This window comes from Aulonocara stuartgranti (genome assembly GCF_965226115.1).
Source record: "Aulonocara stuartgranti genome assembly, chromosome: 17".
In the NCBI taxonomy this organism is placed as follows: domain Eukaryota; kingdom Metazoa; phylum Chordata; class Actinopteri; order Cichliformes; family Cichlidae; genus Aulonocara; species Aulonocara stuartgranti.
Genome location: NC_138953.1, coordinates 36,555,563 through 36,573,697, shown reverse-complemented (window position 1 = coordinate 36,573,697; position 18,135 = coordinate 36,555,563). Strand labels below are relative to the sequence as shown.

Here is an 18,135-nt window from a genome sequence, read left to right as displayed (position 1 = left end):
TTCATTAGATGAAAACTAAATGTGCTTAACATAGAAAATGAAAAAAACTTTAAAAAACTGCGTAGGTTTACGTTGCTTTAAGGCAGTGAAAACAGCAAAACGGAATAAAACAAAACAGCAAAACTTATTAATTGTAGGCCTGTGTGGTTTTGAGTCTGTTTTTGAATGTAAACACAGACGTAATTGATCTCGAGTGAGCAGGTTGGTTGTTCCAGAGAACAGGACCACATTAACTGAAAGCACCTTCAGCAAACTTGGATATGATTCTGGGTATAGTTAAAGATCTGAACCTGATGACCTGAGAGGTCTGACTGGGTTGTAGGCAATCATAAGGTTGTTTACCGTGCTGATAAGAAATGTTAGTGTAGCCATAAAAAAACCCTGTTTGTTAAAGGACAGTTGATCCAGCTGTCTACTTGATTACAGGAGTAATTGAAGCTGTTGAGGTAAATGGTAAATGGCCTGTATTTGTATAGCGCTTTACTAGTCCCTAAGGACCCCAAAGCGCTTTACATATCCAGTCACACACACATTCACACACTGGTGATGGCAAGCTACATTGTAGCCACAGCCACCCTGGGGCGCACTGACAGAGGCGAGGCTGCCGGACACCGGCGCCACCGGGCCCTCTGACCACCACCAGTAGGCAACAGGTGAAGTGTCTTGCCCAAGGACACAACGACCAAGACTGTCGGAGCCGGGGCTCGAACCGGCAACCTTCTGATTATAAGACAAACTGCCAACTCTTGAGCCAGGATTGCCCACATGTCTCCATGTGTCTCACTAAACGTGTCATCATCATCCATAGGTTTCATTTTTTTATAAGTCAGCTACATATGTGCTAAAGTTAGCTGCAGGTCCTAATTTAGCTTTCAGCCGATCTGATACAGTACACTCTTCAGCTTTTGACATATTTTGTTTTTGAGTAGGTGTACTGATTATTTTAGTGTGAATCAGTACTCGTTAGTACCAACATAACTCGTTGATAGTACAGAGTGTGGTACCCATCCATAGTGTTGTCATGTTTCTGTTGTCCTGTTAGGATTTAAAGTAGACACATGCTGTTGCTTACACTAGTTAACAATGCGGAGCTACAGTGGGCTAAAAGTTTGGGATAGTATAATTTTGGACTTGGACAATCTTTGCACCATTTTTAACTGTTTACCATTCGTTTTGATATCTGTCCCTTACATTCACTTGTTAGGCTGCGGTAGGCTAGATCCTTGTTCGCAGCCAGCAGGCCAAACAGCTTTTTCTGGAAGAAACACTGAGTGCGTGATAGTTGCAGTGAGTCACAGCTAGAGCCTGGCCAGGATAACAGTCAGTTGATAATATTGCAGCACATGTAGCCAAGTAACGTGTTCATCTGAAGTTGCCAGTTAGTTTGTGAAATGCATTGCTGGAAAACTAATAAAAATCAACCCACGATTCTTTCTTTTCAGTGACATTTATATTCGTGCACTCATTAAACGCCTGTGTCGGCACTGGTCTCAAGAATTCGCGATCTGCCGGACTGTGCTCGCTACAGTTGGTCAAATCACCTTTAGTTAGCGCTTCTCTGTCACGCGCCATAAAGGAACAGGAAGCTAGAAACAACATAAAGCTGAAAGAAATGTGTTGGTTTTGCTAATTGAGATCAAAACACTACAATAACACAACATTTTATATTTTTATTAATATTTCTATTTTCTGTCTATTAGTCATTTCATACACGGACCAGTTTAGAAACCATGAGTCCTGATCACATACTTCTGGATGGCACTATTGATGTGAAACAGCAGCCTTGACAGCACTGTGATGTGTTTGCCAGAAACAGTTTAGCACCTGTTGTGCTTTGAAGCTGGTTCCTGTTAAACTATCATGACCTGTTTCGCACATTGCTGGTAGATGACTTTGTAAATCCTGTCTGTATTTCATTACTTTCATAAGGGTCAAGTTTACTGCAGTGGATGATGACTCAAACAGCCCCCAGTCTTCATTAGATGTCAACCCTTGACACGAAAACGCAACCATTAAGCCTTTAACAGCCTCCCACAGTCCCTCTCGACCAGCACCACCTTTCCAGCTATTGATGTGAATTAAATCTGCTGTTTGCTGGAGGAGTGACAGGATACGGTGGCCCCATATTCCTGTGTAGACTAAAAAGAGGAGGAAAATCCAAACACTGGCAAATTTGGAGCCTGAACATGCAGTCCAAGACTGTAGTATGTGTTGGTATGTGAGAAAATGGATCAAGCACCGCCTTACAGGAAGAGAAGCGTGACACGTTACATTTCTTAGATTTAAGATTAAGGTTTTATGTTACAATCAGTGAATATTTTTTAACTAATAATTGAATCCCTTCCTCTGTATGTGCATCAAATTAATTCAGTAAAATATAAACCAAACTATTCTGTAAACAATAATCTGTATATAACGATGAAGAAAAACATGTTTACATGAACTGCAGTGGGTCTGTGAGTTTTGTAAACAACAGGGGGAGTAAAGACATTGTTTTCCTCTCAGTGTTAATGACTCGTCCTTTACTGCCTGTTCAGCAGCCCGTGTATTTTGCGCCCGCAGGGTTGCCGTCCGCCATGTTAAGGTAAAGCCCAGGTGTGCGGTGTTGACCATGCTAAAGCGCCTGGACAAGATCCGCTTCCGAGGCCCCAGGACGAGAGACGAATTCCCGGATCTGGCCGAGTCGCCACCTGCCTCCGACAACGAATGTAGCGACGACATGCAGCTGAAGCCGAGAGCAGCTCTGCGTGACACAGAGGACGTCCTGCGAGAACCCGTGAGTGCTCATCATTTTGTTTTCTTCTTTTGTGTTTGTTTGGTTTTTTTGTCCTGTGATGGAAAGGTAAACACACATGGGAGGATTTAGGGTTTTGTTTTTTTTTGGTTTTTGGGGTTGTTTTGTGACTCATCCATTAGTCCTTCTAAAAAGGGTGTGATGCTAAATCACTGAAGTTGGTGTTTCCTCAACAGAAAAAAGGGGGGAGACAAGCAGGGGATTTTGCTTCACCTTTATCATGCTGGTTTGAATTTCTTCTCCAGTTTAAGGAGCGCTGCAGCTGAAAAACAAAACCATGTTGCTCTTTTTAAAAGTCCCCTTCTTTCTGCTTATCTGAAGAGGAATGAAAAAGGGAGGGCTCATCATGAAAAGAAAAATGGAGGAGATGGCGGCAGTGAGGTTTTTCTAATAGTGGACATAAGATATAGATAGCCATCAGCATGAGTCAAGAGCCTAAATACTGGAAGCATTTGTGAGAAGTAGAGAATGAAAAATGGTGGGAGAGAAAAGATTTAAGCGGGGAAAGTGATGGAGGAGGCGAGAGGACAGGAAGTTGGCCTCAGAAGATTGGACTCCAAGATGTCTAGAGGGGAGGGCATGGACAAGATCCAGAGGAAACTGTAAGAAGACTAAACTTTGTGACAAAAAAAAAAAAAAAACACCATGTTTTCTGATATTTCTTCCCCCCACGCTGGATGCTGTTCTGAAATCTGAAGCTTTCTTCTGCCCTCAGTGGTGACTAAAAACGGCATTGTCGTCATTGCCGTGCACACTGATAGATAATTAAATGCACCAGATTAGTCACTTGATCGTATCATTTCCTGAATAAATGCTCAGGAGATCTCTGTCCCCTTTCATTGTTTTGTTTTTTTTTTTCTGTCTTCTTCTGTGTCTCTGTTCAGAGAGAGAGTTTAGGTAACTGTTGCTCATGAGGCCTTTCTTTGAGTTTTCCTGCACAAACTTGCACAAATCAAATGAGTGATCTAGCCGTGAATTCCCTTTTGAGCATACTTTATAGGCATGTGCAACGTGTCTGTATTTTCATGTGTTTGTTTTCACATGTGCACCTGTGCTAGGATATAATTTTTCTGTCTCTGGTGTTTGCCTGTGTGCATTCCAGCCCACTGAGAAGGCATCACCCACATTACAACACTGATGACTCACACTCTGAAGCCCTAAAATAGACCAAGCTTGCTCTCATCCCTGCTGGGATGCACACATGAGGCATGCACTTTCTCCCACATTCCCTTGTGTATCTTATAGCCTAAACGGCATGGTGGATATCTCACCTTTAGTCCACAGTACCCTTAAGAGGTCCTTATTGTCACACTGGAGCCCACCCTGGTGGCACAACTGATGTGTGCTTTTTGCCCTTCAGGATTGGGTCATATGGCCTAAGTGGAAACCTAATTTCATTGCCTCATCTGTTTAAAAAGAGCGTGCCCTTGGGTTGCTGAATATATACACCGATACTTCTTGACAAACTAGCTTGTGTCATCCATATTAAATAGGCAGGATGTCATTGGGCAGATGGCGCTCAGTCATTGAACAGACGAGCGCGTGCGACCTCACCGGCCTCACTTTACCTGCTGGATCAGGCAGCTTGATCACCGCAAATGTTGGACTTTCAGTGTAGCCATTATCTATTGTAATGGTCTCTTTCACCCAAGGCAATGACCAAAATGTAATGTTAATATTCAAATGTGAAAAACTAGACCTGAATTATGTATTCCTGCCATTACGTAGCACATTTTCTCTCATTCTGAAGCAGGATATTGTGGTTATAAAGAAATAACCAAACTAATGAAGCATTGCTTCTGCCGCCAGCCATGCGGAGCATTAATCACCTAAAAAGGACTGACTATAACAAGTCACCCCATGAATTAAAACGAGCTCTACAAATTGAATCAATTGTACTGACTTAAAATACTAAAAGTACCCAATAGGAATAATGTAAAAATCAAATTATAAATGTATTTATTAAGCACATTAAATGACCAAAGTGCTGAAAAAAGGCACAGTGGATAAAATAAACAAGTGAATAGATTTGAAATAAGTAAAGTACATGCTAGCAGGTGCTAAAAGTGTACAGTTGTAGTTGAAAAAGGCACAGGAGACACAGTGTGCAACTCGGTGTCAGAGGCCAATGAAGAAAAATGAGTTTTGTGGGTAGTTTTAGGACAAAATAGAAGGAGCAGGTTTGACAAAGAGGGCAAATGTGTCCTGGAGAAAACGCGGGACCATCCGAGCAGCTAAGTGTCAGCTGATTGGATCTCCATTTGTAGACATCAATATATTAAAATGTCTCCATTTCCTCCAGCTGCATGTGTGCATTTTAATTAGATGCATTTGTTCCTTTTAAGTTTTACATATTGTCATGCATTTAAAATACTTGACCAGCTGTTAGCGCTGAACAGCTTCGAACCTGCCATTCAATGCCAAAGCATATACTCACTAGACATGAGTACTTGAGCCTGTAATGATACCATCAGGATTTAAACTCAAGACTCTTATTTCTCTCTGTTTTTCATATTAAGGTCCAAAGATCAGTTTTGTAATGGCAGAAAAATCCAAAAGAGTTGAGCTCTGGGTTACAGTCATCCTTTTGAAAAGTCAACAGTAGCCAAACCTGATTTATATACTTTGTAAACACTGCAGAATACAACTGAGTGGGTTTAAATTTGTCATGTATGAGGAGCTGTGAGCACCCTTTAAGATGTTGCTGTGGCAAGCCGTGTCTTTTCTTAGTATACCTTCTAAGATGTATATTTTTAATCAGTTTTATTGGATTTTAAAGTGACTTTTCAAGCAACACCTCAGATACCTGAGACATTTTTTAGAAATCACATGGTTAACAGCAAATCTGCTTGGGAAGGGGGGAGGGTGGGTAGTTTCACTGGTAGAGAAACAAAAGTGAAAGTGAGAAGAGGCACAAATAATACTTGTGTGGCTTTACAGCTGCATGTTCGTTAACAAGGGCTGCTATACTTGCATGTGCCTGCTATTGTCTATTGTGGGTTTTGTTGTGTTTTTTTTTTGCTGCTGCCAAATACATTTGTTAATTGTTTATCATTAGACTTGACAGATCAAAAATTACCACCAGCGGCCCGCTTGACCGCTGCTGTGTCAGACACAAAAAAGGTCTCTATTGATGTGCTCAGAAGCAGAGCAAAGCTTTGAAGTCTTCCTCTCTTATTATCACCTTCATCTGCGAGGCTCTCTTGTAGCCTCCTGAGAGAGTTAAAAATCAGGAGTAGAGTGAAGTCGGCACGTGAGATCCCAGGAGCTGCTCTCTTCTCAAATGACTCTGAATCGGGGAGGACTGGACATTTTCAGGGCGACTTGTCCCGTTACCTGAGCACTCCAGCGCAGGAGCCCAGCCCCTACATTAAAGCGCTAAGAGTAGTCTGCCTCTGTAATCTCTCCTCTGTACAAGAAAACTGTTGCTAACCAGGACATCTCTGCATTTGTCTTGTTCTGATGATATTCTCCTAGAGGCTTGAAGAAAATGGAAACGGAGGTGCTGTCAGACAGGAAGTGTTTGCATCGGCAGAGTTTAGCAGAGTAAGTCAGTCATAACTTGACATTTTAACCTGACTTGATTTAGACTTTCAAGTTTTTCCTCTTTAAGGTTGGCCACAAACCCAACTTCTAGTCACGAGCAGGCATAAAGTCTGTACAGCAGGTATCACTAAAATAAATGGATCGAGTTATATATCGATTTTTAAAAGCCGGCCTTCAAACAGGAAGGGCTGAAAGAGATATCGAGGAAGTGATTGAGAGGTTTCAGTTTGTGCAGGATTTTGAAGGAGCTGTCAATTTATGTTGGGCTTCTAGCCAACAGCTGGCAGCATCATCTCTTTCCAGGCTTTAAACAAGTAAAAGCAGCTGAATACTCCCCAAAAACATTATTATTATGTATACTTTTTAGGAGCTGACTACTGTTTGTTTTCCCCCCCCCCCCCCCCCATTTTTCCACACCTCACTTTCTTTAAAAAAAAAAAAAAAAAAATACTGTGATCAGAACAATTACATATTTATATCCTGGTGTTTGTGGATGGAAGCGGCCGGTATAATCATGAAGCCTATAAAATAAGTGAAGTGAGAAATGGCTAACGTGAAGCAGAGAGGTGCAGAAACTACTGAGAGTTGTGGTTCAATAAACGGGACTGTCTGTGAAGAGCTAAAGAGCTCCAGGATGAAGTGGGTTAAATCTGCTCCTTGACTCGGATCACCCACACAGTTATCCAGTCACAGACAAAAAAGGTGCAAATCATGGAGACGCGCAGAAACCAGTTTCTTGAATCTTGCAGGACTGCACAATGGCAGCACATTTTTAAAACTCAGAGGTTTATGAAGGTGCTTTATATTGTAAGGTAAGAATCCTACAGTAATACTGCAAAAACCCACAAAATTAGAACAATGAGTAAAGGACAGTGGGAAGGAAAAACTCCCTTTTAACAGGAAGAAACCTCTGGCAGAACCGGGCTCGGGCAGGGCCAGCGGACTTGACTGGCAAAGGTGTGATGACTAAGCAGCAATAAGAAAAATTCAATTTTAGTCAGTTGAAGCTGATCACTATTCATAGCAGAAATCACTCAACAGTTGGATTTAAAATTAAAAATATGGGTGGAGTAAATGAGTTCAACAACATCTCTTAGCTTCTGTTTTATACCAGACAGACTGGATTAATATTGCATTTCAAATAGATTCCAGGGCGTGACCTTATGCAGTCTTTTGCTGAGGTTGCAGATAAATGGTTGAAGGCTGAGTGGGTGTGATGCAAAGTACAAGTTGATATTTATATAGCAGCCCTGTTGCTTGGAGAATTTCATTAGATGGAGGTGTTTCCTGTGATTTGCATACTTGTCACAGTTATATCTGTTCAGTTTTCTCAGCGTGCATTCTCAGAAGAGATTGAGAGTTTCTTTTTTTCCAAACGGAGGGTTTCCTAAACTCGCATCACATGCTCAATAAAAGGAGAGAGGGGGAACACAATAATTAATTAGCCGATATTTGTCCAGGGTGATGTCAGCGTTTGACCTACTTTTGATAACCAGGACATTATGAGTGTGAGCGGGTGCCTGCTTAAAGCATCAGAGGCGTGTTTAAGTGATGCGTCCTCGTAGGACATAAAACAAAGCCGCCAAAATCCAAACTAAAGAGAATCGTTGCTCGCAATGCAGCAAAAAAACATCTGTTTGCCCCTCTGTCCTCTCCTCGCATTTCCTCCTCATCTTTCTTTCATGCCTCTTTTTTTGGCTCTCTTTCATCCTGCTGTCTTCATTTACTTCTCTGCCCTCTTTCACTTTCTCTCTTTCACTCAGCATCCCTCTTCTTCTTCGTGACACACTTCCAGGAGAGCCTCTCATTTGTTTTCTTTGAAGTGCTTCTGTATTCAGGGACGCGCTATCCATCACGGCGTCGCTGTCTCACCAGCCTTTGGTGTCGTTAGACTTTGGCTCTCTCCCAAAGCACTTTTTTTTTTTTTTTTTTAGGTCAGCATCAGTTTTGTGCTATTGCGCTCTCGTCCTCTGTCTCCATTGCTTGAGATGTTGCAGTCTGTCTATGCAGGCACATGCAAGCCTCACTGGTTGCTGTCAGGGAGAAGCTGCTGCAGTGTGTGTGCGTTAGTGTATGCGTCTGTTGTGTGGCGAGAGTCTCTTAAAGGACCCCCGCTATAGTCGAGCAGCGATGCTCAACCTGCAGTGCTCATCATGCACTAGCACAGCCGTCTCTCTCATCCTGTCCTCCTCCTTCATCACCCGCTCTCCCCTTTTTTTCCCTTACCCTTCTCATCCCGCTCCCTTCTCTCTCTCACACACAGTCATCAACTCTCAGTCGTTGCCATACATTTCGTCCACCTACTCTCCCTGTGTGTCAGGGTTGTATCCCTCAGTCATTGCTGTTTGAGTCATCAGTGTTGCTGTAGTCAGAAGAGGTGGGGGGGTTCTCCTCTTTTTTGCCTTCCTCCTGCTATCTCGCTCCTGCTGGACTCGAACCAGGAGAGGAAACATTGGTGTGAGTCACTGCACCAAGCTAATCTGTGTGTATTAGATCATATGGGATCTCCCTGCTTGTGCTCTCGTGTGGATTTTGTGTCGCGTGCATGGAAATAAGAATTCAAATCTGATTTTCTTTGTTGTTTCTCTGTTTTTGTTTGTGTTTGCCTGCGTGCCTGTGTATGTATGCATGAATGAATGTGTGTGTCTGTGTGCACAGGCTGGTTCGGGGTCTCCCACTATGGCTGCAGCCATACAGGACTTCCAGAGGTCAGAGTCAGAGCGGCTCAACGAAGTCAAGGGTCATTTGGAAATTGCCTTATTGGAGAAACATTTCCTACGTGAGTATGCACACACTGCACTTTTCTGGGCATTTATTTTCCAACTAAATATAATTGCTTAAGCTGCTTTTATTTACTGAAACTTTATTTGTGCTGCTTGCACTTAAAGCTGAGAAAAATCCAGTTTTTGAGGTGCCAGTGTAGGTATCAGCCAATCAAATATGTTTATTCAAATGCTCCAGTCTGCCTGTTAAGCCAAAAAAATCTCATGCATTTATTCAGAAAGAGCAAAGTGGCTGTCTGTTATAGTTCAGCATCAAAATGGAGAAGTTGATCACTGAAGTGGCTAATCAGCCTGTTCTAAATGAACGCATTTCCTAACAGGCAGCTAACTTGGCTGATAACTTTTAATTGAAGCTCAGCTACCTTGCTTTGTGATGGTTGGTTACTGTTGCTATGGTAGTCGCACCAGCAAAAATAGCCACACAAACATCCGTAACACCCACCATCGAGCACCGGAGCAGCATATCTGAGTCCTGCCTCAGATTTTCTGAATTACCCAGAACTAGCGATGCAGCAGTTCAGTCGTTTCACTTCAGGTCTTATTTGATCTTATTTGTGCTTGTTAAGCATCTGTACTGTCGTTTACCGCCACACTAGTTTCTTCTTATTTGCTCTGCGTGTACCTTTTCACGTGAGGAGTGGATCTAACGATGAGAATGTTACTAGAGTTGACTCTGACTAAATAAAAGCATCCCGATGACACAGAGAGGAGGACAAAGCAGCATCAGAGGAGGAACTTTTCATTCGTGTCATCTCATTTAAACCACAGTCTGTGGTTAGGTGACAGACTAGCGTGGAGCAGCTGGTGCACTGCTGCTGACACGTGGCACACGCAGACCAACAAAAAGTGGCTAAAGACACCAGCACCTTCGATTTGCCCGTTGTCAGCGATAGTTGATGTAGCTTTTTGAGTGACAATTTGGCCGATTGGGTCCAAATGTCGGATCTGTCCCATCCCATTCCCATTGTTTTATAGAAAACTTCATATTTGGCGAGACGATTGCAGCTGTAAGAGAACAAGTGAAAATGTCTGTTGCATTGTGTTGCACTGGTGATTTGGTGTTGTAGAGATATCGCCTCATGAATTCATCAGTTTCTTATCTAAATGGCCTTTTTTGTTTGTTTTTGGTGTGTTTGTACGGCAAATGTAGCAGGCAGCCTCTTATGCTGAAGAGATGGTTTTTGGTGTAAAGAGTCTAAGAACTCGTGCTGGCACTTAGTGATGTCTTATCATGCAACTCGACACAGAAATGTGCTAGTCGTGTTGTAGGAGAGATTTTAGAAGTGATACATGTTTCTTATTAAGAAGAATCACACATGTTGTAAGTTCTTGCAAAGTGACAAACGTAATCTGTGTCATCTTGTGATCTCACTGAATTTGCGGTTTAACTGTCTGAGACTGCAGTCGGCTTGGTTTTATCCATTGCTCGCGGTTGTTGTGCACAACATTGTTATGTTGGGCTGCCAATCTGTTAGATTCAAGAAATGCTAATGAGTTGCTCAATTTAGAAGCTGAAATAGAAGCTCCTATCTGATAAGCAGTACTTGGTTTTACCAGAGGCTGTATCAGAATTTGGTGCCATGGTGACAGAGGCCACACCCATTGTCTCATACCCAAATGGAACAGATGATTGCTTTATCAGTGTTTTGTGTGATTGCCTGATATACATGGCTTTTTGTCTGTGTCTGTTTTCATTTTGTCCTTTCTGCTGCCTCATTGGAGACTGAAAATGATCAGGTCCAGCAAGGTCAGTTTTGTTGGAACATTTCCCTCGGGGGGGTTTGAGAAGAGGTCTAAACAGGGTACTTTCCAATCCTGCAAACGCATGGTTTATCCAGAGGACATCTCCCAGTTGTTGTCTCAGACACTGAAAGCAATGTAATGCTTGTATGTTAGTTGTTTTTTTTTTTTTTTTTTAAAACAGTATTACAGTAGATCGTCATCAGTGTTGTCAATGACAGAAAATACTCAAATTTTGCTATCATTAATGTGAAAGAAGTGATGAAATACTCAAATCCAGGCATTCTGTCATGTCCTCATCGGGTTAGCTTAGCTCTCTGTAAGGAAGCCTTTCTCCAGTTTCTCAAAAGCAAGTTGAAGGGGAAACGAATACGAACACAACACTGAACAAACTAGTGTGACTGTGTAATCTATGCTAGAATTGACAGTAACAAAGGCAGTATCATCTTGTTTTGGTAGCTGTATGTTAGCAACCCTGAAATTACACTGGAAACATGATGGAACAAGCAGCTGCTGCACTAGTGTTAATCAATTGTCCATGCTACATCAGAGAGGCAGCCTGGGAGGAGACATTACAAAGTGCTAGTGAACCCAGTAACCCTGGAAAGCGTTTTATGTTTTTGGACCTTATATAAACTCGCTCGATGTGTTTTCAAAAAGATTTCAATCCTTCCATCCATCGGTTTTCTTCACTGCTTATACAGTTCAGGGTCATGGGAGGATAGAAATTATTGTAGCTATCAAAGGATAGATGGCCATTGAAACTCACATTCACATTGTTGATTTTTAGCTCATACATCTGTCTGACCATGTGCCTGTTCACAATTCACAAGAATCACTGATATCAGCCTAAAGGCAAGACCAAGAGTCAAAAAACTACTTGTCACATACTATTTTTTTTTTTAATATGTGCAATAAAATGATTGATAATGTGCTTTATAAGGGTTATAATTATAGCTACTTGAAGCAGATTTTCAATAATTAATCAATTAATCTGTGGATTTTTGTTTTGTAAAGACAAGCGCCATTTTAGTTTTAGTGTTTCAACTGACTGCATGACATTTGCATTCAAAGTGTGCAGTCCTTCCTCTGTATGTGCAGTCTTTCCTGTGCTAGGTGCTGCAGCCCACCAAAATGTTGCACCCACCTGTAGGTCTACCTGTAGCCAGGACCTAATTTGTCCTTAATTAATCTTAACAAACTCCATTTGCTTATGAAAGTCATTATGACTTCCACACAGCATCCAATAACAAAACTGTGCTCAGTGTAGATTCAGGGTATCTTTGCAGTTGTCATCACTGATAAAAGTAGTGGGAAAGTAGCAGATTTTTCTGTAAACGTTTAGTGATTTATGAAGAGGCAGGGAAACGGGGGCAAAGCAGGTTAAGTCAGGGTGAGGGGACTGGACGGTGCTTTTCTGTTACAGGCTTGTCTAACCTGGTTGGTGTGCAGTTGCTGTACCTTTACAACAACCTTGTTGCCAGTGCTCTGTAATGGACTGTCAGGTCTCCGCCCGCCCTCTTTAACTTTTTTTGTGTGTGTGTGTGTGTGTGTGTGTGTGTGTGTGTGTGTGTGTGAGAGTGAGAGAATACCTCAGGCTATGCCTTCTCTCATAATGCTGTGCCTAAGCTCAAAGGGCTGGACCCGTTGTCATACTGTCAGGATGCGAGCTAGTGAGCTATTTTTCATGGATATCTCTTACTTCCCTTTCCTTGCTCTCTCCCATCTTTAAAAACATCTTCTAAAGCTCTCATTGCTTTTTTCTTTCCTCTTCATCCTGCCGAGCTGCTCTTTGTGATTCTGCCCACCATTCCCTGCTCTCCAATTTCCGGATCAGCCTCAGTTCTTTTTTTTTTTTTTTTTTTTTAAATTTGCTTTTAAACTTATTCTCTTCCTCTTATTCTTTTTTTGATTTTCCCTTTCTTTCTCCTTATCAGATCACTATGATGTTCCCACATAATTCCAAAGCTGTGACAGCTCAGAACAGCCACTAATATGGGAGACACTTGACAAACCACTACGCACGTTTCTTTCAGTTTGTCTTCAGTTCCTCTTTCACTCTCAGGTTATTCATTTCTCTCACGCCTCTCAATCTCTCATTCCATCTTTGGCCGGTGTAATCGTACTTCTGGGAACACTGAAGCATGACAATCCATTAGCAAGTAATGGAGTCCTGCTCTCTGCCGTGCGCTCTTGTTATTTTGGCTTCCACTTCCACTACTCCTTTGCACTCTCCCCTTCTTCCCTGTGCTGTCGTCATACGATAAACTATGTAGCGCTGAGTTTATGGGACGGCTTGCACAATATAGCCTGCTGCACAAGTGGTTATTCATGATTTTTCTCAGTGCGTGTTAAGCACAGATGAACACAGATTTAAATGCTGACATACACGTTGTCATTAGTTAAAGCTAATAAGATTAGCAGGGTGAGACAAAAGACTCCTTGTAGTGAGACATTGTAGTTTAATGTGCTGTGTAATGGTTGTTTCTGGAACATAGGTGCTATAGAAAGACACTATGGTGTACTGTGAAGCGCCGGATTTTGGTCATTGACATGAAGTTCAGCTTATATTAAGAATATTCTTAATATTTGATGATACCATTACTCTTTACAGCAGGTGCAGTTAAATACTTGGACATAGACACTGTACAGCCTGTTGCCTACAGTGCCTCCAGCCAATCCAGTGCAGCTACTTCCTCTTATTCCATTATTTCCAGTCAGATATGCAATACGTATCAAAAAGCACTGGGCTCCTTGCATATCTAGAGGAACTGCTCAGCCAGTCATGAAGCTCCTGATGCAGTTTATGTGCTGATGTTAATGCCAGAGGAGGTTTGGAACTTGACATTCAGCATCCCGTTTGCCACTGCATGGCTGAGATGCTGTGGTTGATATAACTTTGACTTTGCAATACTATCAGCAGCAGTTGGAAATGAGTACTTTGCATAAACTGTAACCCAGTCTCGACTGTTGGCTGCTGCCTTAGTGCCTTGAGGTGGTGGCCAGTGTGTCACGTGCTCGTCACTGTTTGTGGGTTAAAAAAAACAAACAAACCCCCAGATAAAAGAAGTTACTGACTGTCAGACAATAGCCAAAGGTTTTTAAGTGCATCTTTACACAAATGTGTTGCTGCTTTTACACTCTATATAGATGCTGGATTGGTATACTAAAGCACACCAGAAGGTTTCTGATAGCTTAAGTCGTATCTCTTATTTATAGATTCATTTATATGTAAATATTAGTTTATAGAGGTTGGCAGGAACTCTGAAGTGATATTCAGAGTGGATGGTGAGGAGTAACACTGCTTTACACTCTTTCCCTGTGAATCTTAAAGCCCCAGTCACACACAGGCCAAGAGACCAGTTTGTGACCTCTTGGCAACCACTAAAAGCCTATAATTTGCCAGGTGAGTGGCATCTGGGAATGTGCACATTTCTTTAGTGAGCACTGATGGATACTATGTAGCGAGGTTCAGTGACATTGTGGGAAAATGCCCACAATAAGTAAAACAGAGTGGAGCAAATGTGGAAAATTGTTGCTTAAAGTCACTTGTTTGTCAATCGTGGTTAAGAGGGCAATTTTATTGTTGAAAGGTCGCTGTTTGCTCACAGCAAGCACATTTTTGTGATGAGACCCACATGTAAAAATGTAAAATGTGAATAACATGTTAGCTTTTGGACTAATTTTAGCTTCCATTTCTGTCTTAAATTCAGTTTAGCTTCTTCGACTGCAGGGAAAGAAGAAAATAAGGAGCAGAGATTCAGACATCCTTTCAAACCTTGAAGTGTCTTGCTTTTGCGCCGACGTTGGCTCAGCATTTAACCCAAGAAATTATTTGCTCTCCTTGAATCTCTTTAGTATTCAGAGCTATCTGAGTGTGGGTGTTTTTTTTTTTTTTTGTTTTTTTTTTTGTTTTTTTTTCCCCCCTCTCTCTCTCTGTGATATCTTTCTCTTGCGTGCCAAAAATAAAACGGGAGCCCACGCTGTATACTAAAACAAACACACTGTTTAAGTAGATTGTCTCCTTCCTGTACAGGAGGCATGAGTTTCCATTCCAGATGCCGTGTGCGTGGATGGAATGGCCCATGCCTTTTCCCTCGGCATTTGTTGTGATTGGCCCGCGCTATTCTGAGGACACTAACTTGGTTAATTTGTAATCATGCTTCCGGACGTGAGATCACATTTAAAAAAAAAAAAAAAAAAAGACCATAATGCGTGCGCGCGAACACACACAAATACACTCTTACTCGTAACAGAGCGTCATCATGGCCTTTTGCTCTATTAACTCTGGTCTTTTCTTCAGTTCTCGTCTTTGTCTTCAGACAGATCCCAGTGTATTCCCTCTATCTCATGTAGTCCCGATTCATGCACACATACCTAACCGTAAGCTATCAGATTAGCTTTATGGGACAGTGCTGTTTTGTTGTTGTTTTTAAATAGATGTTTTCATCAGTTAAGCAGTGCTGCTCATAATTCACTGCCTCCAATTAGCTTTGTAGCCAGTAGCAATAAATATTTCTGTTGTTTGCTGGTAAGTCAGGTTTCTATAGTTACTGAATGCTTGTGCTTTGAAGCTCTCAGCACAGTGTTAGCATGGGAGTGCATGTCCACCAGAGTGTTTTTTTCTGCTTTGACCCAGCATCACATCCTACTTGTAGAAGTGCTGACAAACAGTGGAGGACATGTTGATACTGCTGCTCCCCTGTGTGTTTGTACCTGTTTATACCATAGTATGATTAAAAACCAGTGAAAAGTGAAAATTTGGGTAAATATTGTCTTAGTAGATGTCAGCAACAAAAGGCCTAAAGACCAGTTGACAACCACTAGTCACTAAGGACAAATGAGGTTTCCATGACCAGTTGCGGGTGATTGCTAGAGGTGTTGTCTTTAGGTGAAAATGGTCACAAACAGTCAGTACTGGACCAGAAGCCTCCTTGCAACTGCATATAGTTGGTATGGAAGATGACAACACTTGATTACTATTTGTGAAAGTGAAGAGTGGCACACAAACCAGAAATAAAGACTGTTCGCTTTCAAAGTTCTACTTTGCTGTATTCCATACAAACTATGGGTTACCTTAGCATTTTGCCAGTGGCTAAAGCAATTGGCAGCCTCCAACCTCCACTCTCCACCTGGTTGGCAAACAGATATTTGTTTTCCAAGCGATGAGCCACGGGGTCACCGACTAACCTGTAGGCCTGTGTAGCTGAGGCTTTAGGTTTAAGTGATTATTAGATGCTGTGTGTGTTCTTTTTTTGTGTATTTGATTTTTGATTTTTTAATGCTGCGTCTGTGACTCGCATCCAAGCGATATGACTCAAGCAAAATGACTGAATTTGGTGCACCTTTTACAAGAAACTGGGCATGGCCACGGAATCACTGGAAAAGTTGTCATGGATGTTGCCATGGACAATGCCTCCTCTGGGCTAAGCAGGAGAGGGATTGTCCTGCTTGTTTTAACCTGTACAGTGTAGGCCAGCGGTCCACAACCCCCGGGCCATCGACCAGTACTGGTCCGTGAGTTGTTTGGTACTGGGCCACGAGAGTTAAGGCTCGGGTGTGAGATTTATGATTTTCGGGGTTTCTTTTATCATTTTTTTTTTTAAAATCATTTTTATCTTTAACTTGGTTTCCCTGGGTCTTTTCCTGTGTGTTATGAATAAATCTTCTCTTTTTGGGTACTGGTACTGGTTTTATTTTGTTGTATTTATCCCTGTTATCTTTAACGGCCGGTCAGTGAAAATGTTGTGGGACATAAACCGGTCCATGGTGCAAAAAAGGTTGGGGACCGCTGGTGTAGGCTGCATAGTTGATGGTATGGGTGGTGGATCAGTGCTCATGGCATTGGTGACGTCTGTGAAGGCACAATTATCCGTGAAAGAGACTGGTTTTAAAGCAAGCCATAGGCGGGGGGGGGCAATTGCCAAAAATTTGTGGTGTTTGTTGTGCCACTCCAATATTAGTGGCCCCCATATGGCCACCCCTATGAAAAACCTCTGGAAGCACCACTGGCCATAGGAATGCTTTGCTATAAGCAAGAGAATATCAAATAACATTTTCTTACAGTGGTATTTGTTTAAAAAAAAAAAAAGTCTAGAGATTGTCCACGAGGGATAAATTTATATTATGACCATGCTTTAAGATCACCGCATCTCTTTGATGGAGAATTCGCTTCGTGGAAAACTTTGTGTGTAGTGTCTGAACATGCTGCACACAAGGATGAGCACAAAGAGAACAATTTGTTTGAGTGATAACACTGTGAGAGTTCTGTGATTATCATGGGAATAGATGTGGAAGCAGAGGGGATATAACAGCTAGAGTCTGTCCTGTGGGTAAAAGAACTGAGCTGTACTGACCCTCCCACAAGTGATAAATGGTAGAGGTTAGTGCCAGTGGAAATCACCTCATGTCGTTATATGAGCCGGCTTAATTTCCTAGGCTTTCAGTGCTTTCCTTTCTCTCATTCCTCTTGGTTCTGTCTCGCTATTATTCGTGTTCTTTTTTTTTTTTTTTTTTTTTTTTACTCATACCGGCCTCTCTTTGCCCTTATTTCCCCTTTTTGTTTTTCTCTTCTCCCTACTTTTTATTCTTGACTTGTTGATGTTTCTATTTTTTTTCCTACCAGATTTTACATCACAAAAGGCATCATTTGTACTTGGAGCTAATAAAAGAATGTCTGCTAGCCAAATGAATTACCCACACCAATGCGTGGATCTCTCTTCTGAAAACATTGGCCCTTGTTCTGGTAGGCTAAAGTACAGCTATATTCTCACATTGCACAGTTGTAGACAGGCCTTCCCTTAATTGGGGTCTATTGGTTTTACCACTGCTAGTTCCAACCAGTTGTAAAGGATTAGGGGTGGGTGCAAGAGAGAGAGAGAGAGCGACAGTGCAGTTATCCTGTGTGAGGTCGCGTATTGAAGGTCACCGCAGGGGAACAGGCCACGCTTTGAGCTCTGCAGTGACTGGCTGGTCGATACGGTGTCCTAGCTGCTGCCCTACTTCTAACTGGGCAGACACACACAGGCAGCTGAACAAGTGAGCACTAGTAGAATCAGAGAATTCAGACTATAAATGCTGGAATTTTCTCTGCAGTAAAACTATTGGAAGGGTTTCATGGAATAGCAAGTACATCCCAGCTGCGTCACAGGAAGTGTTGCTACTAGCAGACATTTAGAAATTAAAGAAAGTAAGGATCTATATATTGGCTAAATATGAATATAATACAAGCACATATTGCCCCCCTGAAATAATAGGAGTATATCAGCAAAG

At 42.0% G+C, this 18,135-nt stretch overlaps 1 protein-coding gene across 9 annotated transcripts in view; it reads left to right on the top strand.

The window, feature by feature from the left end:
* Positions 1-18,135, top strand: part of gramd4a (GRAM domain containing 4a) — a 471,921-nt gene that overhangs the window by 8,503 nt on the left and 445,283 nt on the right. For 5 of the 9 annotated variants that reach the window (XR_014272293.1, XM_082510795.1, XM_082510792.1 and 2 more), the window contains 3 exons: positions 2,563-2,776; positions 6,272-6,340; positions 8,999-9,119. Coding sequence is in view for 8 of the 9 variants with exons in the window: in XM_082510795.1 (XP_082366921.1) it covers positions 2,563-2,776; positions 6,272-6,340; positions 8,999-9,119 (404 nt within the window). In the remaining variant the exon portion in view is untranslated. The remainder of the gene's footprint in view (positions 1-2,562; positions 2,777-6,271; positions 6,341-8,998; positions 9,120-18,135) is intronic. The other 4 variants (XM_082510798.1, XM_082510796.1, XM_082510794.1 and 1 more) reach the window with 1 other exon arrangement.